Source organism: Sardina pilchardus, chromosome 12, assembly GCF_963854185.1.
Source record: "Sardina pilchardus chromosome 12, fSarPil1.1, whole genome shotgun sequence".
In the NCBI taxonomy this organism is placed as follows: domain Eukaryota; kingdom Metazoa; phylum Chordata; class Actinopteri; order Clupeiformes; family Clupeidae; genus Sardina; species Sardina pilchardus.
Genome location: NC_085005.1, coordinates 29,133,606 through 29,158,474, shown reverse-complemented (window position 1 = coordinate 29,158,474; position 24,869 = coordinate 29,133,606). Strand labels below are relative to the sequence as shown.

Genomic DNA, 24,869 nt, shown 5'->3' with positions numbered 1-24,869 from the left:
AGCGCCCCCTAGAGTCACAAAATTAGACGGTCACAGAATTCGGTGCACCGGAACTGTCCCCATTTTGCTCCCAGACATGAAGTATCTTGCTCCGCCCATCAACCATCTTTGTTCTACACCTTCGCTAGTTTATTGAAAATACTCATTTTTAAACGCATGCCCTTGATGCATGTGACAACTAAAATGGAAACGGTGTTTGGAAAGGTTCAGTAGTACCTGCTGGCAGAGGTCGACACAATGCCTTTGTAAGTACTGAGCTTGTTGAACTCTTCGCGTCAAATGATCACAGCTTGCAAACGACTGTTAGCATTAGCTATATTTGAAAGTTGGGCGCACACAATGCAGCTTTTGATGTCAAACTGTTGCCTCTGGATACAGACAGACACGTATGAATTATCAGTCAGTTTGATTCTCCTTTCAAGAATTCTCTTGAGCAGCAATATTGGTAGCTAGCTATCATACCTAGACAATGCTTTCATGAACTCACGCTGGACATGTGCTAGGAATTAACGTTAGCTAGATAATTCAGCATGACTGCCTGACACCGGCTAACAATACCTAACGTTACCGTGCTAAGTAGCTAACAAGCTATTTTTAAAATTAGTTGTCGATTGACATTTTACTGTCTTGAACAAATATGTTTCGGGTGGGAGCTTACATGAGCTGTGATTGTTTGGGGGCCTGGAGGTGGAATGCACTTGTTAGATGAGAGAAGATATATGTCTAAACAAGGAAAATAGGAAAGGATCCTTCCTGAAAGTTTACATAATCAGCTAACTAAAGTTAGCATAGTCCATGTCATGGCAGCGTAGGCGGACCAGGCCTGTCAATTTAGGACTTTTGAGTACCCACAGTTTCACATAACCGTAAACTGGGTTTGCTTACTAGCCCTTTTGGAGTAACATAACATGGGCCTTTTAGGGTTAACGTCAACGCTGTGTGCTATACAGTGTAAGAACTTTGACCCTGTGTTTTTGTGTTGATAGAAATAGTAAAATGAAGATAATGTTACTTCTGATGCTAAAGTTGATAACACTTGGGTTTCATTTGCCAACAGGTTATTCTAATCTAACTAGATTGATGTTGTTCGTTTGTGAATATTTCAGCAGATGGCTAGCTTTTGAGGTTGGAGAATGACCGATTTGTAGCCATAATTTGCACTTTCAGAACGTCAGTGAAAGACAACATGTTTTAGTTGTTTGTGTATTCTTATTGCTGTTGCATCATATAGAATAGTTAATGTTTAAGAAAACTGTGGAATAATATTGGAGTTATATTCACAAACTACTACAATTTGTAAGTACATGAACACTCTTGCTCCATAGTACTCTCAGAGCAACCCAACGTTACCTGGGCTGTCTGCACTGGGGCTCAAGGGCTTGTTAGCAGGACAACTTAAAAGCAGCAAGTGATTTAAGTGATTGATTGATAACATTTAGTGTAAGAAGCTATTTAGTTAAACGAAACATATCAAGGTCCAATATAGTTTATTCTATCTAACTAGCTTGGACATGCTCTCTTGGGGCTAGATCTTTTCTGTTTTTTAAAGGAGTCTTGGAATATTCTGATCTGTATAATGGTCATTTTTTAGACCGTAAAAGTTCTGTTGAACTGAAGCTAAAAAACACGAAATCAATATCATAAATTTGGAGCTGTGACAGGGTGAACATTTAGCAAAGGTTCAGCAACAAATTCAAACAAACACCAACAGTTGAGCTAGTGTGCACCATCAGTCTATGTTTGTTGATCTTTGGTCTTTGTGGAGTTTGACATACAGTGTTTAGAAGTTAGTTATACCACTGCTTGGAATGTCAATTATTTTTCAGATATTTGCACAGCTATGAAGTAGGTTCAGTTTTTTGTCTGCATAACACTTTATCAATTTGCCAATCTCCTTGTGAGAAATGAGTCGATGGGAGGCTGAAAGAAGTAGACAGAAATTATAGTAGCAACTGAACAAAAGTGGTTTAAGCGGGATCATGGACTCTACGGTATTTGGGTATCAGAAGAAAGATGATTCACTTCAAGGTGTCATTACCACCTGGTATGTGCATTATCTTTCTGATACTTAAATGCTATATTGTCCATTATCCCTTACATAAGCTAGTAGCTACCTTTTTGTAGTTTTCTTAAAATTACAAAAGATTATTTGTCATTGTTTCATTACTTCTAAGGGCAGCCCCGTAATGTATGTCAATGGGCCTTTGATAACCAGTATATATGTTGATTGATTCCCACAGCCCCATCACTAACCAATCGCAAGGAGCACCACAGCCAACCAAGCACTATGGGATCACCTCACCCATCAGCCTGGCACTGCCAAAGGAGGCTGACCTGGTACTCACTCAGAAACTCACGGAGGCCCTCAAGCCCTTTGGAGTGTTTGAGGAAGAATTGGAGCTTCAGCGCAGGTGTGGTTTTGTTTCTTTTAACTTGCATAAAGCACTGTCCTGCGGCTTATACACAATGCAGCTTATTTGTGGGAGATTACTGTATGTGTTTTGTGCATAAGAGAGAAGTGAACATTTACTCTATTGTCACTGTCACCACAAATGAGGGAGAAGGTGATGGGACTTATGGTGTATTTTGTTTATTCAACAGAATCCTAGTGTTGGGGAAGCTAAACACTTTGGTGAAAGAGTGGATTCGAGAAATCAGTGAAACAAAGGTTGCCATGTATTGTTGACTTCAAGTTGATTTAAAATGTTAGATTTTTTTGTGAATAAATTTAGTTATTCTTTACCAACTGAACTTTTTGTTTGTCCTCCATTTTAACAGAATTTACCTGCTTCATTGATTGAAACAGTTGGAGGTAAAATCTTCACCTTTGGCTCTTACAGATTGGGAGTTCACACTAAAGGTATGGGTATTCTCTCTTTTATGAGCCAAGGTACTTTCACGTACCTGTATGTATTAAGCAAATGTTTAATTCTAGATCAAAGGTAGAGGGCTATGCAAGTATTCACCAATTGGATGACAAGAACGTGACTGAACAAGGGACTTGACTCTGTCCTCCATTTTAATAATGTTCCTTACTGCAGGTGCTGATATCGATGCTCTCTGCGTGGCGCCTCGCCATGTGGAGCGGACTGACTTCTTCTCCTCCTTCCAAGAGAAACTGAGGGAGCAGGAGGAAGTGAAGGATTTGCGGGTAGGCAACTCTCCACAGGGTACACGTTATAACACCATGCTCTCAGTCTCAATCCTGTACTGGATCTAATCCTGAGAGTTGTTTGTGTTGTTGGGATAGTCGGGTTGGTTGAGCTAATCAAGAGGGCTACTGTGGAGCTCCCAGTTTCAATGTGTCAGTCTGAAATGGGTCATAGAGGAGTTGAATGGAAGTTGTATTTGGCTCATTGTGGTTGTTATTTCTTCAGGCAGTGGAAGAGGCCTTTGTCCCAGTGATCAAGCTGTGTTTCGATGGCATAGAGGTAGGACCCCTGTTTACACCAACATGGAGTGATACAGCACTGAGTCAAAGTGGGCTGACTTTGGAGTGACTTTTTTTTTTTCTTGTCACTGTTGCTGCATTACCTGGACAGATTGACATCCTATTTGCAAGATTAGCACTGCAAACCATTCCAGAGAACCTGGACCTACGAGATGACAGTTTGTTGAAGAACTTGGACATTCGCTGCATAAGGAGCCTTAATGGTAATTTTATTTTCTCTCCAAATTGCTTCAGGCCCAGTAAGAGTGTCATGATATTGATTGTAAGTCGGATATTGAATCGTAATTTAGGATCGAAAGAAGTTCTGGTTACACTCCAAAATTATGTTAAGGCATAAAACACATATTAACAGTGCAATATACCATAAACACTTGACATTGTGTCTCTTCGGAGGCTGCTAAAATAATTAAATTATAATTCTGGGTTATTTCATTTCACTGTGTTCATGTTCTATGTTCATGACTCTGTTCTACGTAGTAGCTTGCAGTAGGAATGAACTTAACCCAAGTGCATAGTTTTGAAATTAATAAAGTTTCAAGATGGTTATAAGGCAAGAAAAGTAAACAACTTAAGAAATGCAATAATAGCAATATAATAAAAAAGAAAAGATTGAGAATCTCATCAAAAAAAGGCACCTCAAAATCGAAAATGAAGTCAAAGCGAGGACATGGAGCAATGTGGTAGACATCTGTAATACTTGGCCAATAAAGTAAAATTTTGGTTCTTGTTGAAATTCAAGTCAGATAACACACTTGTGCTGTTATTGATCACCTCATTTCCATGCTTTGAAATCCTATAGGTTGTAGAGTGACTGATGAAATTCTCCACCTGGTCCCCAACATTGACAACTTCAGACTCACCCTCAGAGCCATCAAACTGTGGGCGAAACGTAAGCTACTTTTGTTCACTCACTTTCACAGCTGTTCTGGCTTCTGTTGAGTGTGTCAGTATATGTTTGCCTGGGAGGTGGGGGGGGTTAAAAACACTTTGTTGGGCTGAGGACTGTGCAACATTGTGATGAGATAATTGGGTGTGCCATGTGATGGTCCCCAAATGCCATTTGGTTATCTCTGTGGTGTAAACTGGATTAGCGCAGAAAAAAGAAAATGTATGTGGTTGCATTTTCCTCTTGGTTGCAGCGTGGCCCTTGACACAGTAGAATTGTTTTGGCTAGCCCTGGCTCCCTGGTGACATGAGTTCAGTCTGGGGTTTTTTTTGTGTGCGTTTGGTGTGTTTTGGGGCAACAAAGGAAGCACTGGCTTCACAAACCTCACACGCCGTTGTCACACATGACCAGAACATTTCAAAGGAAAATTGACGTGCTATTAGGAATGGATTTTAGACGGAGTAGAGGCTTGGTGTCAGGGTAGAGCTTGCAGCAGGTGGGATATGATGTACGATTTATGCAGCTGCTGTCACCTTGCTTATTTACCACGTACGGCATGGTGTACGAAAGAACGGCAGCCACATAGAATACAGTAATTTCCTGCATATAAGCCGCATTGTGTATAAGCTGCAGGACAGTGTTTTATGCTAGTTAGAAGAAACAAAACCATATTAACCCCATATTAACTGCTCCCCTGTATTAACCTCATAGCTGAAGAAATTTTGCAAAATCAATGCACAGTATAAGCCGCGGCTAATAGTCGGGAAATTGCGATATGTTTGCATTGCTGCTGCGTATGCTAGGTTGCGTCCGCTGCATTGGTGAGAGTGGAGTGTGATGTACAGGAAAACTGGAGAGATTACAAGACAGCGGCTCTCCGTGCTCAAAGACTTTCCCGGAGATGGAGAGCGGGTTTCCTCACCTTTCCCGTTCAACATCTTTGTACAACAGCTTTGTTCCTGATGGTGCTTTATCTGGAGCATAAATTGACAATTCTGCATTGCACAGATATGCACAGGTGTGCCTCATGCCACACAGGGATGTTAAAGAAACATCATTAACACGTCCCCTCGGTAGGTGTGAACTCCACCAAGAGTTCCACCATCTCCACCTTCTTGTTCACACCTGTACTCACTTGTGTGACACCCAAAATGAGTAATAGGGGGCTGGTAGTGTTAGATGTGGGTGATTCCTAGGTAAATGAAAAATGAGATATTTTGTTGCAAGATATCATTTTTTTTTTCAGCAATGTGGAGAATGTTTGGTCTATGTGTTTGCCACATTAGACATAAGTCTTCGATCGCCATTCAAATTTGGGTCCAATGGGGTTATACCAGTTGAACTATCATTACCCCAGTTCTCCATGTAACAGTTTTTGTAATGTATCGTATCAGGTCACAACATCTACTCCAACATCCTGGGATTTCTTGGTGGAGTGTCCTGGGCCATGTTGGTGGCCAGGACCTGTCAGCTGTATCCCAATGCTGTGGCTGCCACCCTGGTCCACAAGTTCTTCCTAGTCTTCTCAAAATGGTATGCTATTGATTGTTGCACTGGCACTATTGACATAGGGGATTCATGTGTGATGAGTGAAGAGGCTGTAATGTCTTTCTAATTGGTCCATGTTGTCTTTTCAAAAGGGAATGGCCCAACCCGGTTCTCTTAAAGCAACCAGAGGATTGCAACCTTAATCTTCCAGTCTGGGACCCAAGGGTAAAGTCACCAACTCCTTCTTTGACCTCTGGCCATAATTTATTAGATAAATTAAGTGGACATATACATTTATATTTATATTTGCATTGCACAATTACTGTCGAATTAACACAATTTCCATGCAGAGCATGTTGGTTATATTCATTATTAGGTTTAGTATTAAATAAAGCTTAGATTGCTACACTGAGGCCTTTCCTAGTGTCATTTGCTCAGGCTACCTGCTGCCTTAATAGTACGGCATGATGCACCGATACTCAAAAGGTACCACGGTACCCTAAAATGTGACAATGTCCCTTTTTATTAGTACTATTTAAATTTTTTAGAAAGACATTTGAAACAGATTTTAATGAAAGGCATATTTTCCTGTTATGTCATATAGGATCTAGACCTATTCTTGTTAATGTTTTTTGACATGGTATTGTTTAAGTATTGGTATCGCGATACTTAGGGGTATTATTGTTACTATACTATGCCAGAACACTTGAAAGCAGAGCTTGAGCTTTGGCCTTAAAGTCTAAGTCAGTGAAAATTTAATAAAATGTGTTTTTCTGAATGAAAATACATCAACTAAGCCGTGGAAGAAGTATATTTCGTTGATCACGCAGTACCGTGTGAGATCTCGCGTGACATTTCTGTGCTTCAGATAGGGTTGTTGTCTCGGAACTGCCCGTGCTAGCTCTGTACTGCGTGATCAACGAAAAATACTTCTTCCGTGGCTTAGTTGATGCATTTTCATTCAGAAAAACACATTTTTTTTTTGATTTTCACCGGACTTACATTTTAAGTGCATAGCCAGGGAGTGACCACATAATCACAAGAGTGTCATGCTGACAGTGAGCATGTTGTTGCCCCACAGGTGACGCCCAGTGACCGGTACCATCTCATGCCCATCATCACCCCGGCGTACCCCCAGCAGAACTCTACCTACAACGTCTCTGCCTCCACCCGGGCCGTCATGGTGGACGAGTTTAAACAGGGTCTGTTGCGCTTTGTGGAGTTTGCTTTTCATGTGTCAGAGTTCTAAATAAGAGTGCGTAAGCGTGATGTCACGTCTCCGTAACAACCGAAGTTTCTGTTCTAGACAAACCAAATTCACAATGTGAAATCCTATGCCAGATGATTGTTTTACAGAAAAAGCCACGTTTTTGCGCAAATTAATCTACGAGTTGACATCGGTTGACATTAGCTAACTCCATGTAATCATAGATTAGCCCAACTTACTGTTACATTATAAACTTTTTTTTTTCATGCTAGCGTGAATGTCTCGTTTTAGTACACCAGAAGCATACATAAACTCCTCGACATGGTAGTGATTTTTACCGCTTTAAATTAATTTATTTTCATTTAGAAAGAGACAACACGGTGAGGCAATAGAAAATGCCACTTGCAGGTCGTTTGTTTAGAACAGGAAATCGTGTTACCGGGACAACGTGACACTTTCACTTACGCACTCTATTCACTAGGCAACCCAGCAGAGCACCAAAAGCTGGACTGCGTTTAGAAATGACAGTTCCAGATTGCACACTATTTTTCCAGACTTAGCTGAAACAAAATGATTGGATCTCTCGTTGAAAATCGTTTCTCTTGAACTCCCCATTGGACTGTTTGATGTTGATGTTTTGTTTCAGACTTTGGCGAGCCACCAGCTCTTAAACTAATCTTTACTGGTGATGTGGTCATGATCATGGTCACCTTTTACTTGACCGCTCAAAATGATTACTAACAGTAGCTGATGGTTCAGTGGCTTTAGAGAGGTGGACAATAACCTCTCTTACAGCAATCTGAAGAGGCACATGAAGCCGATGTGTGCGGCTGAAGTGCAAGAAAGAGTCGAAGATGGTCCCCTTTTGGACAAACATCTATAATAAATAACTGCTTGGTTTGACTTTTAAAGGGTTTGACTCAACTTTGTATGGAGCATCTGTTTATGTGTGCTTCCCTTGCTTGAATGTAGATTCAAGGGTTAAAAAGGAACTGAAAACAGTGTTGCTGAGTTGAAGCTGCCTTAGATGCTGATTTCGGCTGATTGGGAAACAGCATCAGGTGGAAATCGGAGTGTTTCATGACGCTTGTATGTTTTCTGCAGGTCTTGCCATCACGGATGAAATACTGCAGAGTAAAGCAGAATGGTCCAAACTATATGAAGCACCAAACTTCTTTCAGAAATACAAGTATGTATTGAGCTGCTTATCCTGTTGGCCACACATGGTGAGATTAAGTTATTTCAATAAAGATTTATTTTTCAAAGCACCACACAAACACACCACCAAAGTACGCTATATGCTTTTTATATGTGATCTATTGATAATTGAATTTAAAAGAAATAAAAGTACAGTTATGCAGTCAACGCTGACTATTTATTCTGAGCAAAATGATATCCCTCCATTTCTTAATGATGGGCATGATTTAAGTATTATTCGTATAAAACTTTTGAAGTATCACCACTGAGGATATACTCTCCCCATGATGAAAGTATTAAACTTTTCCAATGGTTGTAGTAATCAAAGGTAGGTATGACACATGTAAGGCTGCATTGCCCTCTACTGATATATATTTTTTTTACTGTGCCTTTTGAAACTGTATGCAATTCCTAATAAAATGTTTTAGTTCACAATTTGTACTATGTATTTCTTGTTAGTCTGGTTTTGTAGAGATTTTTTTTTTTTCAGTTCCCCTCTTTTGTTTTATGTTAATTCTGTGGGGTTTATTGTAGGGTCAACATGCTAACACATTTGTTTTTGTATCATGACCTAAATTGTGTACGATACAGTTCTGCAAATGCCAGTTTGGGTCAGCTTAGTGCAGAAATAGTTACCCTATAGTTAAGTATATAGTGTGAATAGCAATGTGTAATGTGGTGTGTAATTACTGTAAGTTGTTTTTCAACCATCACCATTCCTTGGTGTATTTCTACCATGAATCAATTTCAGACAAGTAAGGCTGAAATTAAGTAATGATGATCTAAGAAATATAACTTTGTGTGAAGCCTTAGAGATTGTACTTGAGAGGACAAAGTCCAAAAGTTTGCAGTCACTTAAGTCTAAAGCAGAATCAGATAGCCAAAGCAGCAGGTCAGTAGATCCAAGGCTAATATTTAGCCTGTTTAATTCATACAGGGGTCAAAACCATGGGCATTGTTTTTATTCATTTATTTTAAGTAGCCCCATCAGATTCCCTTAGAATAGTACATTTAGGCACACTGCTTGCATATGCTATTGGTGACCGACAAAAAGGCTCAGTTTATGCAGAAAGGATCACCTTATGCTTGAATGTTCCTTATAAAACATGATGTGGCTTATAATTGCAAAATTGAGTGGTTGAAAATTAAAATTCAGTCACAATATGACCCTGTAGTTATAGACAGTGTTATCAGATCTCCCACCCCCACCCCCATTCTATTCCGCTCCAGAATATGTTACATAGTTACATCGTATTACATCAGTTGGCATATCAACCTCCATATTAATTGGATCATACTAGGAGCTAAAATAGATTGCTAAGCAGCAGTAGCTTTCCCCCCCCCTTCTCTGGAGCATTTATTATGCATTACTAAACCACGTCCTCTCTGAGTGTGTGTGTTGGCGGGGGTGGTGGGGGTGGTGGGGAGGGTCGGGAGGGTCAAGTGATGCCACTTTGACGTGCCAGAGGCCAGTGGCGTGGCAGTTTTGTGCCCTCGGCCTCTGAAGAGGACACAAGGCGCAGTGCCTCCATAGCCCAGAGGGTGGTGCTGCTGGGTCCTCATGGGTTCCCTTTGGGCCCAGCTTTTGCCCTGGAGTTGTGAGAACTCTGCCTCGGGATCTGCTGCACTGGGAACCACTAAATGTGACCCAGATTGTGGACGAGAGCAATTAAAAAAAACTGCACTTAGCAATGTTTGTCAAAGCATCCTTTCATCCATTTCATTACCCCCAAAATTTGTAACAAATTAATAAATCACTAATGTTATCTGGGTGTCAAACTTTTTTTTCACTCATCACTTGCATTCTGTGAATTTAAGTGAATATTTCTGTATCATAGTATTTTTACAATATGAGTATTTTAAAATCCAAAAGCCTTTTAACCGAGTCTGATTCTTATCAGCTTTTTGTTAATGACGTAATGCCATGATTAAAAGTTTTTCAGGTAAAAAAAAAAAAAGTGAGTGGCCATTTTCTGCTTTTGAACAGAGTTTGTTCTTGTGTCAAGTTATGGAATTAATTGAGTTCAGGAAATGGATTGTCACTTTGCCTTTTTAACATTTTTCATAAATCCAGTATAGAGATATTATTGCAGTTCAGTGTAGTATTTGCACATTGTTTTTTGCTGTAAGTTTTTATTTGCTTGTTTTACTTGACTTTACACGCATGCTTTTGGACAGCCTTATATTTGTTGATACGGCCTTCCTGGACAAAAAAAAGATAATTCACCGCAACAGGCAGAAACTATCTCCTCTGCCTGGTAGTGCTACAGTGTTCAAGACGTGCAAATGGTTGACCCAGGGGTCCCTGTCTGGGTGCTCAGGATCTTGTCTAAAGGATGTAATAGCAATGTTCTGTTTGTTTTATGTTCCAAGGCATTATATTGTGTTGCTAGCAAGCGCGCCGACAGAGAAGCAGCACCTTGAGTGGTGAGTACTGCCCTGCCCACTCCCCAAACATGTCACCAGGGGGGAGGAGGTAGAGTTGGCTGTAGCCCTTTTCTGTAGAACTTTGACATCTTCATTTTATTGTTTCCTGCTTTGTTATGCCGTAGTGCTGTAATTTTGCTGTGTTTGCTGCGTACTGGGGACCGACCGACTGACAGGTTTTTCCCTTGGCAGGGTGGGCCTGGTGGAGTCAAAGATTCGGATCCTGGTGGGGAACCTGGAGAAGAATGAGTTCATCACGCTCGCACATGTTAATGCACACTCATTTCCCGGACCCAAGGAAGGCAACGACAAGTGAGTCTATGTCTTAGTCATGTGGGGGTTTTTTTACGCCTGTGATTGAAAGCCAACACTTACAATATGGTTTATAATATTGTTACAACAAATAAGATGTTAGTATTCTTTAACTACTTACTCTGCGAATGGTTTCACCGATACTATGGAATGTGAAAAGTGATCGGACAGCTTACATTTTTTAATTATTGTTATTCAGAATACAATGTCTTTGTTTTGGTTGCTTTGGTTGACACAGAGAGGAGTTCAGCACGATGTGGGTGATTGGGATTGTCTTCAAGAAAATGGAGGGGTCCGAAAACCTCAATGTGGACCTCACAGTGGACATCCAGTCCTTCACAGACACTGGTAAGTTCTCCTGTTTTAATTAGTATGCCTTCAGTTGCCCTTGTTTGAGTCTTTCTGCCCTGTACATTGTTTCAGCTTTTGCTTGCGTTTTAATTACATTGATGTTTCAAACAAGCTTCTCATTTTTTTGTTGAATTATCAATTAGTTGAGTCAGATGGTAAAATATTTAGCAAAACGTGTTCTTGTTTTTTTTTCTAGTCAGACTGTTTTGGCAAATCTCTTACTCTAATATTATAATGTTCTGTATGACTGCATTTGTTAGGAGCACACCTTCACATGATTCCATGCACCCGTGATGTGCTTTTTGACTAATTTGTTAGTCAAATTTGTTGACTAATTACAATTCCTGATTCGTAATTCCACTTCTGTTGTTTGCTTTTAAGTGTACCGTCAGGCGATCAGCAGCAAGATGTTTGAGCAGGACATGAAGATCACTGCCAAACATGTGAAGAGAAAGCAGCTCCAACAGCTTCTACCCAGTAATGTCATCCAGACCAGGCCAAGCAGGAGGAAGGTAAGCCAGACGACCTCCGCATAACCTTCATCTCATCACAAACCAGGAAGTGGTAAACTTCCTGATAGAATAGCTCTGTAGCTTTGTTTTCGCAAATCGAAATAATCCACCAGCCACTAATATTAAGAGGGTAACGACTCTCTCCAAGTGAAATGGCCAAAGTCTGTCTCTAAACCACATACATAAATCGTTAAAAACTAATAATAATGTTTGACGTTGAAAGCTCTAGAAACATTTTCCATGCCTCTCTATTTCTTTCCATATAGCACTCAACAGAGGGTCCAAGGCCAATGAATGACAGCAGCCTGGACCTGTCACTGGACAGTGACAACAGCCTGTCAGTGCCCTCCCCTCCCTCTGTGCCTGCAGCAGCCAATAAAATCAGTCCTCTTGGCTCCGTTGGGTAGGACATTTGTTCACCAATTCATTTCTTTATTCTTACAAGCCATGGGGTACCCAATAGTTGTAGAAGACAGATCCGTTTCCAGACTGTAAAAATAGTTGTAGAAGACAGATCTGTTTTTTTTTTATGTTAACACCGCTGTCGCTGTACATCTGGTGAAGCCAGTTCCATTGATTATAGTAGAAGCACATTTTGGCAGCATATGTTCTGTGAGCGGAGCACTACTGTTTCGCGTCCAGTGCAGCTCGGCAGATAGAGCACAGTAGTATCAAGTGAAGTATCAATATCCATTTACGACACCCTCCACATTTATAGGCATAGGCACCCCTGGTAAAGTTTTGTAAAAAGAGGTGTGTGTGTGTGTGTGCAGGGGGGGGGGGGGGGGGAGGGGGGCAGGGTTCAATGATCCGCTGGATGATCCAATCATGACCCACTTATAGTATCTTGGCAGAGACTGATGGATTTATTTTGAAAATGTTTTTTTTTTTTCCTGAGTTCATGATACCATTTCATCCTAATGAGGTTCCAGGAGCCTTTGGAATACAAACAAACCCACAATATCACAGACCATTCTTATTTATTTAACAGCCCCACAATATCACAGTCCCTGCATATCGTTATGCATGGGCTTCTTTTCATAATAGTTATTTTTCTATATATGTCAAACTCAACTGTGTTCAACAAGCTCAATTTTCATTTCATCTGACAAAAAAATTAAACTCCAGACAAAACCCCTGTAGGGTTCCGTAACTCCAGCCATTTACATTTGTAATTAAGTGATAGGAAAGGCTTTTCTAAATAATCTGTTAGCATGAACATGAAGAGTTCTTTTGGAGACTTTTTTTCTGTAACTCTCCAACATCACTCCTTAAGGATTTTTCTCCTTCTCTCGCCATCCTCCCGAGTGTGTGTGTGTGGGCAAGATAACCATGGCTCTTTGTCCAAGCATGTTTGTCACATTTCCATTTTATTTCAACCTCTCAATTATTGTCTTAACTGTAAATATAAGCATTTTCATCCAGTTGCCTATTTTAATAGCCATTTCCTGATTTACAAAGGTCAATAATACACTTTCCTTTTTATCGTAATTCAATGTATTCTCTTATCTTTCCGATATTGAAATGCATTAACATAAAGTCACCAAAAGATTATTTATAATGCTTGTTTTACCAGGTATTATACATTTCATTTACCTATAACTTTACCATCGGTGCCAGTAAATGTGGAGGGTGTTGTTTACATCTTCTGTTGATATATATATATATATATATAAATGTCCATCTAGATTGCATATCTATTAATTTGTTAATAAGGAATTAATTTGTCTTCATCAACTGGTATTTACTTGTGTTTTGTTTTTCCTCCGAATTGTGTCTTGTAGGTTCACAGGACCTATGGTTACTGCTTCAGACAAAATGGACACCTCTGGAAGCACCTCCCCTACCTCACGTACGTGTGCTTAGCCCAGGTGCAGAGGTGGAAGTCCGACTTCAGACAGAAAAAGTCTGCGTATCTTTTCCGACCATTCACTTAAACATGCTGGTTCTACTGAGCACAACTCAGCCAGGTAGATCAGCGGCGAGTGACATGCCCTGTGCTAAGAGCACAGATGGAGCCAGTACGTGGTCGGACCTTTAGTGTGTGAAGCTGGACTGTTCCACCTCTGCTCATACGTCTCAGTCCCCCTTGTGCTCCTCCTCTTCAGGGTTGAGCCCCCAGCCCACTCTCACCTGCTGTGTCTCTCTCCCCCCCCCCCCCCAACAGCTGTGCCGACGGCCCCCAAATCCATCCAGTCGCGTAAAGGCTCCAGCTCCAGCAGCAGCCCCCCTCCCATGGGGCCTCCAGCAGCGCCCAAGGCCTGCTCCCCTCCACCTCCACCTCCGCCAGCTCCACCGGCAGAGGACAAGAGCAAGAAGCCCAAAGCAGAGGAGGTACAGTAGGGCCTGCTCACATGCGCACACCTGCTCCCACTCAAGACCAACCGTCTTCTTTTTTGTCTTTTCTCTTAGTTGAGTTGAAGGAGATATGGTGCATTTCAATAGAGTCCTAAAGATGGAATGCACACATTTGATATTTTCATCTGATATTAATATAACCTGTTCTAAAGTAGCAATTAATTAAGAGCTAAGTTAGCGTTGTGGACTGGTTTCCACTGAAAAGAGCTTTTGGTATAGACCCCTGCTGAGCCTACGTCACTACGTTCGCTGGCGGCAAAACAACCATCAACTGCCATCAGCGACAACGCTAAACTCCTCCGATATGTCATTGTATTGTAAATCTTAGACATGACCATTTGGGACATAGTTATATATCCAATGATCTATACACCCGCCACTTCTCCTTACTGTATACGCTCGGTTTTTCAATAACGTAATTATAAATATCTGGCCATTCAACGGAGGGCAATCTTGCTACGTCTTCTTTCCATTCACTTAGAATGGGGATCTGTCAGAATGATCCCACCTGATAACGTACGTTTTTTCAAAGTTTTTCAAATAATCCTCCCAATCCCGTACACTGAGTGTATGTACATACTGTTTTAATATCGTTAGCCATTTCATCAAAGGTTAATTACGGACTAATTTTAGCCGCATTACTAGTGCTTTTCAATGGCCGTCTAACTTTTCTGCCGCCACTGACGTCACGCCACTCCGAATGTTTATCCGTTGTGAAGGGGTCTATAGGACTAGACCTAATCCTGTATGTTTCTAGTTTGGCAACGAGTAAGAGTAAAACTAGATGTGACGTATGAGCCAGCCGTACCCATCATGCACCACTGCCTCTGCCTTTGTTGTCTTTTGAAAACAAGATGGCCGCCCCGCCCTCCAGTGCCCCCAGCGGAGACTCCCCCACCTCTGGGGCCCTGCCTGTGAAGCGGCCCGGCTCCCCGCTGCCCGAGGACCAGAGCAAGAAACCCAAAGTAGAAGCAGAGGACGAAGCCAAGGGGGTAGGGCCAAGACTCTGTGTGTCTCACTCAGCCAATCAGTGCATCTGATTTTCACAACCGCAGTTATCGGTCACGCCATCACGTCACACCTTATGTTATCTGTCATCACCACTCTAGTGAAATGAGTGTGTTTAACTTACGTTCACTATTTGAGTGATTTCACACGTGAATGAATGAACTCGTTTCCTATTGCCTGCATGGTGCTCTAATTTTGATGCTGTAAGGGTACAAATGAATGTTCTGGATTTCAGCAGGTTGAAGAGGAGATGGCCTCACAAGGTGATGAAGCTATGGAGACGGACAATAAGGTCAGTATCAAACAAAGTGTCTGCCGTACTAAGTCTCGAGAGGCTTCATCACAGCACCATGAAGCTAGTGCTAAAGTGGGTTACTGAGTGAGTCTGTTTGTCCCTGCAGGAGCTGGACCCAGAGCAGAAAGCAGCATCAGATCAGGTAACCTTAATTGCTTTATATGTTTGGTCTCTACCCATCAGTGCAGTCATTTCCTGTGTACATTTCCTGTCTACATTATGTAGAAGCCGCAGGACAGTGTTTTATGCAAGTTAAAAGAAGCGAAACCATTTTACTACCATGTTAGCTGCCCCCGTGTATTAACCTCATACAGTAGCTGAAGAAATTTTGTTAAATCAATGTATAAGCTGCGGTTAAGAGTTGAGAAATTACGGCATGCTTTTATCGTGCCATTCCGATGAGAGTTAAGTCAAACTAAGAAATTTTCCCAAAGCATCCATGTTGATGTTGGTCTCTCTCTCTCTCTCTCTCTCTCTCTCTCTCTCTCTCTCTCTCTCTCTCTCTCTCTCTCTCTCTCTCTTTTTCTCTCTGTCTGCTTCGGCCCCTCTGCCTCTCTCTCTCTCTCTCTCTCTCTCTCTCTCTCTCTCTCTCTCTCTCTCACACCCCAGCGGGCCTCCACCACGGACCTGTCTGACGTGCCTCTGCCCCCCGCCAATCCCATTCCAGTGCTGAAGAACTCCATCAAGCTGCGCCTCAGCAGATAGGGTGCCAGAGCACACAGACTGCAGCCGGGGGGCCAGCCGGCCAACCCCACCCAGACTCACGCCACCTTCAGTGGGCCGAGGAGAGGGGGGAGAGTGGGGTAGAGGAGGCCCGCCTGGACCCCCCAGCCCCACCCTCACCCTCCTCACATATACTGTACCCCAACAGAGAGTCCGACCTTCTCTTGAGTGTGACACAGATCCCCCCCCTAGTCCTCACCTCAGGATGCCAGGATGTCTAACGGCGGAAAGGAGACGATGCAGCGTGATGATGCGCCCCTCACTGCCACATCCGCTTCTGTCCACTAGAGGGCAGAGCTGCCCCTCGGATGAGAAGTCCCCTGAGTAAAACCTCAACGCCAAACGGCCCTCCTCGACTCTCCTCGCGCTCCCGCCAAGAACAGACTGACGCACAAATACTCTGTTGTGTCTTCACGCGTAGTTATGTGGAGACTGAAAGCGTATGTGTGTGCACGGGATGGGGTGGGGTTGATATGTGTGTGTGTATGTGTTTTTGTGTGTGTGTGTGTGTGTGTATGTGTGTGTGTTTGCCTGCTTTGGAGTACAATGAGAGAAAAGTTTATGTATACACACAGATGCCTATTTTTTTGCCTGTTGTGTATTTGTCTGTTGACAACACGGACATTGCTGTAAAAAAAAAAGAAAAAGAAAACAAAAAAACAAAACAATGTAGTGCTCAGGTCTTATGGTGACGTATATTGTGGCATGTTTGCATATCCGCATTTCTGAGGTCAGTTCAATTCACCTTGACTTTGCGTCTGCTGCAGTCGTACGGCATCGCGTGACAAGACTCAAGGATTCCGTGTTGTCCGTCAGTGTCGAGGGTGTCTCATGCTCATCATTTAAGGGCGTTGCTCAAACTGGGCAGGTGACTGTTGCGATTCCCCTGCAAGTTTAGACTGTTGCAGGTTCGAGCAAAATCATTCGACCAATCTTGGAAACCATTTTCCAGCTTCCTCTTCTTCTGTTTCGAGAGCTCCGAGCTGTTTCTAGAGACTGCTGGAGAAACGACTGCTTTGTTTTAGTTTGTGATCAGCAGTAGCTGACCGTTGAGAAGTACACGTTTGTGTTTCTTATTGCTCTGTGTGTGCGTGGCTCATACAGAACCATTATAAGGTACAAAGAGAAGACCTTAAGCTGTTTGAGTTGAGCATACAGAAAGCGCTTGCTTGGATAGTTTCTTTTGAACGTGGTATCAGTGGATGCAGTTAAAATAACAGTAATCTCTACCATTATGTATGTTTAGTGCTGATGACCAATTGATTTTTTTCCCTTTCTTTCTATCTATCTTTCTTTCTTTATTTCTTTCTTTCTTTCACACTCTCTTTTTTTGAGTGCCCCAGAAGATGGAATGAGCTTGCAATTACCTTTTTTTGAAATGAAGAATAGTTACAGAGACGAAGGGCTTCTGTTTGTATGGTTCTTGAAAGTTAAAAAAAAAAAAAAAATCTTGTCAGATTTCAGGTTTCACAATTATTTTCTTTTCTCTGTGTCTCTGCATAAACAGACGTGGCTTTGTCTTAATGGTTTGTTTTGATGGTGCTGTGAGGAAAGCTAAGAGTGCTGTATACGGAGACGTCCTGATGTTCTCCACTGGGGGGGGGGGGGGGAGAGAGAAAATATCACCACTGCTCACACACCTTTTTGGGGTCTTACAGTACTTACTCCTTTCTCAACTTTTCTTAGCCGTCTTTGTAAAAGTAAGGATACTGTAATTTTTTCCTCAAATAAAGGTGTATGTTGCATAAAGACATGCAGTTTGAATCTTTTTTTTAAGGATGTTAGGAGGTTGGAAAGTTGGAGGAAAAGTTTTTCTGAGGCAAACATGGCTCCATTATTTGGTATATCAATAGAGTTTGATCTGAAAATGTAAATCGTTTCATTTATTCATGAATTCATTGTCATTCACTCATTCATTCAGTCTTCCAATTCCTGTTAAATAAATACACCAATTGTTTTCTTAAAATCTTCCTCTGTATTTTCCATTATTTAAAGCAAATAGGTAGATGACCATATAGCCCTTCAAAACCTCCATTTTTTTCTCCTTTTTTCTTTTTCTAAGTACCGGTAGTGTTGTTTTCCATCTGCAACACAATCGGGACAATTTTCCAAGACGCTGCCCGTAAGAAAATGTATTTTGTTGCTAAGGAACAGCTTTCATTGTGCCTCGGTAGGTGGTCCCCTTATGAATATCATTATGCTCGGTCTCACAGGGACAATGCGACTCAGCCATCGCTCCTCTCTGCCAATATTTATCTGTGTTTTCATTTCCCCGCCACGGACATATGCTTTCATTTTGCCGTGTCCGACTCCATGCAACTGTTTGTGCTGCTTAAGCCACCTCGCCCCCTCAAACACACTGTAACTGATCAGCCAGCCGCATGTTAAAAAAAGAATGTAAAACCCCCCCCCCCCCCACACACACACACACACAAATAGCAGGGGGAGTATTTGAAGGAAGTCTGGTTTGGACAGTAGACACTGGAGGATGAGACTGTTTTTGTTGACGGGAGAGATACCTACTGCTCCCTGTCTCTGTGCTCTGTGTCATCAGTGCAATCCTACACTTGTGCTCGTGAGGAGCAGATGGGTTAATGAGCCCCAGTAAATCTCCCTCTCCATCACGGCACGGCGGCTTCTCTGTCAACGGCCTGCTTTCCCCAGCCCTCCCATTTCTCCCTGTTTGATCCAATCCAACACTCCGACCCACAAGGACAAAGCTGCTGCACCCTGCGCCCCGTCTGCGAGTGAGTTACCTGCACGGATGCGCAAAACAATCCCTCACCGTGACTGGACGTCAGTCCGCATTTCCTGCGGTTCCGCTCGGCGGGTCTGCTGCTGGCCCTGTCTACTGGTGTCAGGGATGCTGCGTGCCTCCCATCAATTAGCTCCGCATTAGGCCGGCATCCAGAGGTGTCAGTTCATCCGTGGGAAGAAGGGGTGGTGGTGATGGTGGTGTGTGTGTGTGTGTGTGTGTGTGGGGGGGGGGGGGGGGGGGGGTGTTGGAAAGAGCCTGGCTTCCTGGATAGGGGTGTGCGTGCACTCTAACCCCGGCTGAACGCTCCCTCGCGTGGGGCGGTGGCAGGAGCGCGTGCCGGTGCAGCCTGGTTCTCCTGCTGGGCCTCCATATGCCGGAACAGTTAGAGGGGAAGATGGATGGCGTCGGGAGGGAGGGAGGGAGGCGACTCCCTGGCAACCACCCCCCCCTCCCCTGCCCCTCCCTGCCCCCACCCGGGTGATGGAGAAGAGCAGGCTCTCGCCACGGCAACACGTTGGCACTGTTGTCTGGTAGCAGAGCTCGCGCGCGCGAAAGAGACGCCAGGTCTCGGGAGGAGACGTGAACATGGCGCATGCCAGCGAGCCCGCGTCTCTGATGGAAGATGGAGGGCATCTGTGTGACGGGGCGGGGCTCGTCCATCTCGACCCCTGCGCTGGGCGAGGTCAGGAGGCTCCCACCAGCTTTCCGCGCCGCGCTCTTCCCGCGCCGCGCTCTTCACTGTGGGATTTTGCTGAGGCCCCCGGGGGCCCACTGAGCGCCATCTTTAGAGGGTGATCTATCAGCCTGCGTATCAGCCTCTGTTCTCTCAAGTTGCCATGAGCACCGTCTTAACGCTCCCACACACACACACACACGTGCACACACACACATACACACACACACCCATCTTATGCCTGAACTTTTTCTTTTCAAACTGGCTTCTCTCACAGCAGGCCTGTCTATCCACCTCAACCATTCTCTCTTTTTAAAAAGCACGAGCCTGCTCACCCTGACACACGCTCACACACACACACACACACACACACACAGGTGATAAAAGCACGTCCTTCACGTTAATGAACGGCTCTGTGCTAAAACAATGCGGCATTCAAAGGGAAGATGCCAACAACGTGCAGGGAAAATGAAAGAGCCTGTCTACTGCGCCCCGCCACCCCCCCCCCCCCCCAATCCTCCCCTCCCCTCCCCTCCCCTCCCCTCTCCCCTCCGACTGATCAAAACAGCCATGGGTGTGAAGTGAACAAGCAACCTTCTCTCGACTGATCTGACCAAACCTGCAAATGAGACACTGCTGCTGCTGCTGTTGTGTGAAGAGACATCGCCGCAGGTGATCAGGAAGTGAGTGCCTGCAGTTGCTCTGACTGCCTCCTCTCTTTTTGCTCTGGGTGTTTGCTGGTGCTGGACTGGAGTTTGCAGCGAAGGTCACCCTTTTTCTGGCCTATCAGCTGGGTCACTGACCAAGAGGGTAGTGAGGGCTGGACAGCTCTGAAACATATAGAGGTCCAGGAGTTCTGGAACGGCCCGGACAGAGTTTTTTTTCCCCTTTTTTTCTTTTTTTCTTTTAGATTAAAATCATGTAAATTGAGGATTTGAGGCGCCTTAAATGTCTAGCTAAAGCCCTGCACTTCATGTATAGGCTATAACAATGAGATTACAGATTAGGTTAAGTGAGATGATTAATATTCTCTAGTTCTCTAATCCATTGTACTATTTTCATAATCTGAGTCTCGCCTTACTGAATTGTGCAAAAAAAAAAAAAAAAAAAATCTGAATTCTGAAATCTAATATCTTAGGGTACCTTTTGCCTCAGATGTAGATTACAGATTGACTTCTGAGCAGGATGGAGACAGCTGTTATTGATCGGAGTATCAGGGAGATGGGACCTCAGGATGATCCGGGCTTGACCTTCTGGAGAGATGGATGCCCTGCAGTGTTGTGACCAGGGGAGGTGAGGGGAGCAAGTAAGTGAAATGTTGGGGGAGACATTAACAAATAGAATCTGGGTACAACCAGACACTTCAGTGTTCAGTTCAGTGGAAAAATCCAAATACATTTGTGTTTTTGCTGCAGAAATTTATTGATAAAGATGCTAGTTTATGCACAGATCGATGATAAATATGTTGGGTAAAGAGTAAATAATTACACATTTAAACTTAACATAAGAGTGCTGTAGACAAAGATACGGACTATTTTGTGTCTGCACATTCATCAATTCACTCATTCTTTCAGCCATTTGGAAATAGAGGCTAATTTTGCATTCAGCCCATCTCGGATAGTAAACGACTCAGCGAGTGATTCTACTTGTCCTGTAGATGTCGCTGTTGTTCTCACAATGTGTCAAGAACTTTAGTGCTCCACGGCTTTGCACTACACGGTGTAATGCAGGTGCTTCCTTAACACACATGGCTCCATATTACCAGTAACGTAAAGAAAATTCTGGATGCTAATCTCTGAAAGATTTTTTTTTCAAGCTGCATGGTTCGAACTGACAATAGAAGTAGTTTACAAGTCCCTTCCAAGCGGAAGGATGCCAGTGGATGCCACTGTATCGGTAAGTGCTTTCTGAAAATGCAATGCAAATTGCCCTTTGTGAGCCATTAATAGCCCAGACATTTAAATGATAATGTCCGGGGATGTTTTTTTTTTTGTTTAAGTCTGTGAGCAGCACTGTTCAGGTGTTGGAGTGAAGCAAAGTGCTTTATGAGAGTGTGTGTAATTGAGCGACTTGGCAGACGGACAGAGAAGCCTGCCAAAAACATCTCCCATCGCACGAAGCACGCACTGCTAACCGTAACCTTTGTGCTTTCGCTTAGCAGTAGGCCTAGCACTTGCTCTCTTCAATTTTTACTATTTCCCCTCTAAATCCTCTGACTCTGGATCAGCTCGCTTAACAATGTTTGAGTTAAGTGTTCAGTAAAATTAGGACACGTCGTTATGTATGCAAGTGTAATCACTGGACTAAACGGTGTCCATTCCCATAGCCTACTAGCCTTGTTTTTGCCTTTGGAAGAGTAAATGGGTAAATATATGATGACACACACACACACACACACACACACACACACACACACACACACACACACACACACACACACACACACACACACACACACACACACACACACACACACACACACACACACACACACACACACACACACACACACACACAGACACACACAGGCCCAGTGTGAGGTGGGCCTGTCTGTTTATCTGAGAGACTCATGGCCACTTCACATACTGGTATTCAGGATTGATTGTATGAATAATTGAGAATTGTTTTCGGCAAATGAAGGTACCATCATTGTGAGAGGCTAGGTGGAGTTCATTGTTAGTGGGGTTTTGTTTGACAATGGAGATATGGGTTCTCTCTCTCTCTCACTCACTCTCTCACTCTCTCTCTCACTCACTCACTCTGGCCCAGCGTGAGGTAGCAGAGGTTTGTATAACTCCGGGACCCTGATGGGCACTGTGTGTATTTTGGGGTGCCCCTTAACACCCTGAACTGCCCCCCACCCTCCAAGATGTATGCCTCCCCCAGGCATGCTGCCCGGCAGTCACACCCAGCCTCACACCCGCACCAGCTAATTAATGCCTGCATATGCAAATGAGGCCAGCTGCCAAACTGGCAGTTATTTTTCTGGAAATCTGTCTGGAGAGCAATGAGGCTTGGTCTTCACGATGACACGGATTTGAACATCGCTCTTGAGCTTGGCAAAAGGCAAAAAAAAAAAAGAAAAACAACCTGGTCCAACACTGCAAGGCTCTTCAAGTTCACCGCCACTCACAGGCAACGGTGATAATGAACACGGTGTGTGTGTGTGTGTGTGTGTGTGTGTGTGTGTGTGTGTGTGTGTGTGTGAGAGAGAGAGAGAGAGCGAGAGAGAGAGAGAGAGAGAAGGGGATAAACAGAAAAACAAGGAACTTTTTTCTGTCTCTCTGTCCCTCTTTTCCTCTCTCCCATTCTGTTGAATTGGACAAGTTTTGCTTGGATTTATCCTGTACAATTTATATCAATTATCAGCCGGTGTCAGCTGAGGTCCTTTTATGAGGTTGAGTTGTTGGGGGGTGGGGGGGGGGGGGGGGGGGGGTGGGGGGGGGGTGGGAGGCATGTTGCCGGAGGGACGGGATGGGAAATCAAAGCTGTGGACACTTCAGTGCCTCTCACGGCACAGTCAATTAACCAGCCACCTTACATCAGCAACACTGAGCTTAGCACAATTATGTCTACTCAAGCGATCAGCAGTGTTACTGAGGTGAAATACGCAGATGAGAGGAGGCAAAGAGAAAGAGAGAGAGGGAGGGAGAGAGAGAGAGAGAGAGAGAGAGAGAAAGAAACAGATAGGAATGTGTAGAATCTATTTTCTTCCCTCTCTCTCTCTCTCTCTCTCTCCCCCCTCTTGCCTCCTCTCTTTCCCCTGCTTCAGATAATAAAGGTTAATAACAGTCCTTTCAGTGTCATATTTGACATGACCAGTCATTGCCGTAATTACAATCATTATGGGCCAGAGCATGTCTAGTTATCCTTCTTAAACATAGACCACGGACCAAAATCAATTATTCAATCAAGGGTCGATCCCCCCCCCCCCTCTCCCCCCCTCTTCCACACACACACACACACACACACACACACACACACACACACACACACAGTCCCCATCCTCACGTCTCTTTTTCCTATTCAGTGGCGTCTGAATTGAATGGGAGTTGGTTCGCTTAATTTTGGGCCTGACTGAATGTGCCTTTTGGTGCGGCAGCCATTGGATGGGGTAAGGGGGGGGGGTTGCAATGCGATCAGGCCCCTCATTTGTGTCCTTTTCAGATGTGCAGTCGCCTCTTGGTGGAATGTGCGGCTAATTCTGAACAATCAGTGAGCATGAGAAACTGGCAAATTTTCGGCAGTGATTTCTCCGGTTCTCTTAAGAGCGTGTGTGTGAGTGCCTTGGAGGGAGAGAGAGAGAAAAAGAGAGAGAGAAGGAGAGAAAGACTGGCGCGTGCCGACCGCCATGCCCGCTAAACCCCCCCCCCTCCCCTCCCACCCCCCTCTTACTCTTACGCTTTCCCTGTGTCTGTGCCCACTGAGATTGTCAGGATGTAATTTAAGACCATGGGCACAAAGACCAAATGCCAAGCAGACAATGAAGCCGTGCGATGCGCTCGCCTTTAAGTGCCCTGCCTCTCGCGCCGTCTGGGGGCGTGTAATTAGGATCTCTGGCACAAAAGGGAGAAGTCATGATCACAACTAGTTTTTGGATGTGGGCAATTTGAAAGGGGGAGGGGGGGGATAAGTGAGACTCAGTCAGAAAAAAGGCGCAGAAAAGAAGAAAAAATAAATTCTGAAGGGACATGCGACACGGGCATCTGTAGTGGTGTTCCTCTAATTGAGCCAAAAAGGGGCAGCTAGTTGCCCCGGCGACCGCTGTCGTGTGAGGTATCAGAAGTCCTGTGATAGAACAGTATGATGTAAATATGTGTCACATTTGACACAGACTCAGAGGGGAAAAAGGCAGTGAAAAATGAATGACAAGGAGACGTTGGCATAGCAACGGCATATGAATATTGTGATCGAACATTTACTTGATAATCTCACACTGCATACGCCTTTGTTTAAATAAGTCCTTTGTTTTGAAGACACCTTCTTACCAGTCTGCAAGCAAGGGACTGCTCCCCTCATAAAAGACTTACTTAAGAAAGAAAAAAATCCCAAATGAAACTCGCAATTTTCTATGGCTACAAAGGAGACACATCTTCCCAAGCACTGTAGTGGCTGATTTGTGGCTTTGGGCTCAGTGGAGTGTGACTTGCAGTGCTTCGCTTTTGCCACATTTGATTGAGAAGGCAGCACTGTTTCACATGCCGGGCAACTCGCTTGCATCCA

General features: G+C 43.7%; 1 protein-coding gene across 2 annotated transcripts; it reads left to right on the top strand.

The window, feature by feature from the left end:
• Positions 1–63: 63 nt before the first annotated feature.
• On the top strand, positions 64–17,964 carry papola (poly(A) polymerase alpha). 2 transcript variants are annotated; one of them, XM_062550364.1, is made up of 23 exons: positions 64–245; positions 2,241–2,411; positions 2,602–2,668; positions 2,779–2,860; positions 3,042–3,151; positions 3,378–3,431; positions 3,543–3,654; positions 4,251–4,340; positions 5,732–5,870; positions 5,978–6,050; positions 6,907–7,027; positions 8,137–8,221; positions 10,603–10,656; positions 10,849–10,968; positions 11,207–11,316; positions 11,701–11,831; positions 12,098–12,234; positions 13,616–13,683; positions 13,999–14,165; positions 15,044–15,181; positions 15,436–15,489; positions 15,599–15,634; positions 16,102–17,964. In XM_062550364.1, the coding sequence occupies exons 1-23, from the start codon at positions 238–240 to the stop codon at positions 16,195–16,197; spliced, it is 2,223 nt and encodes a 740-aa protein (XP_062406348.1). In that variant the 5' UTR covers positions 64–237; the 3' UTR covers positions 16,198–17,964. The 2 variants fall into 2 exon arrangements, with proteins under 2 accessions (XP_062406348.1, XP_062406347.1); XM_062550363.1 differs by having other exon boundaries at positions 65–245; positions 15,433–15,489.
• The last annotated feature ends 6,905 nt before the right edge of the window (positions 17,965–24,869 follow it).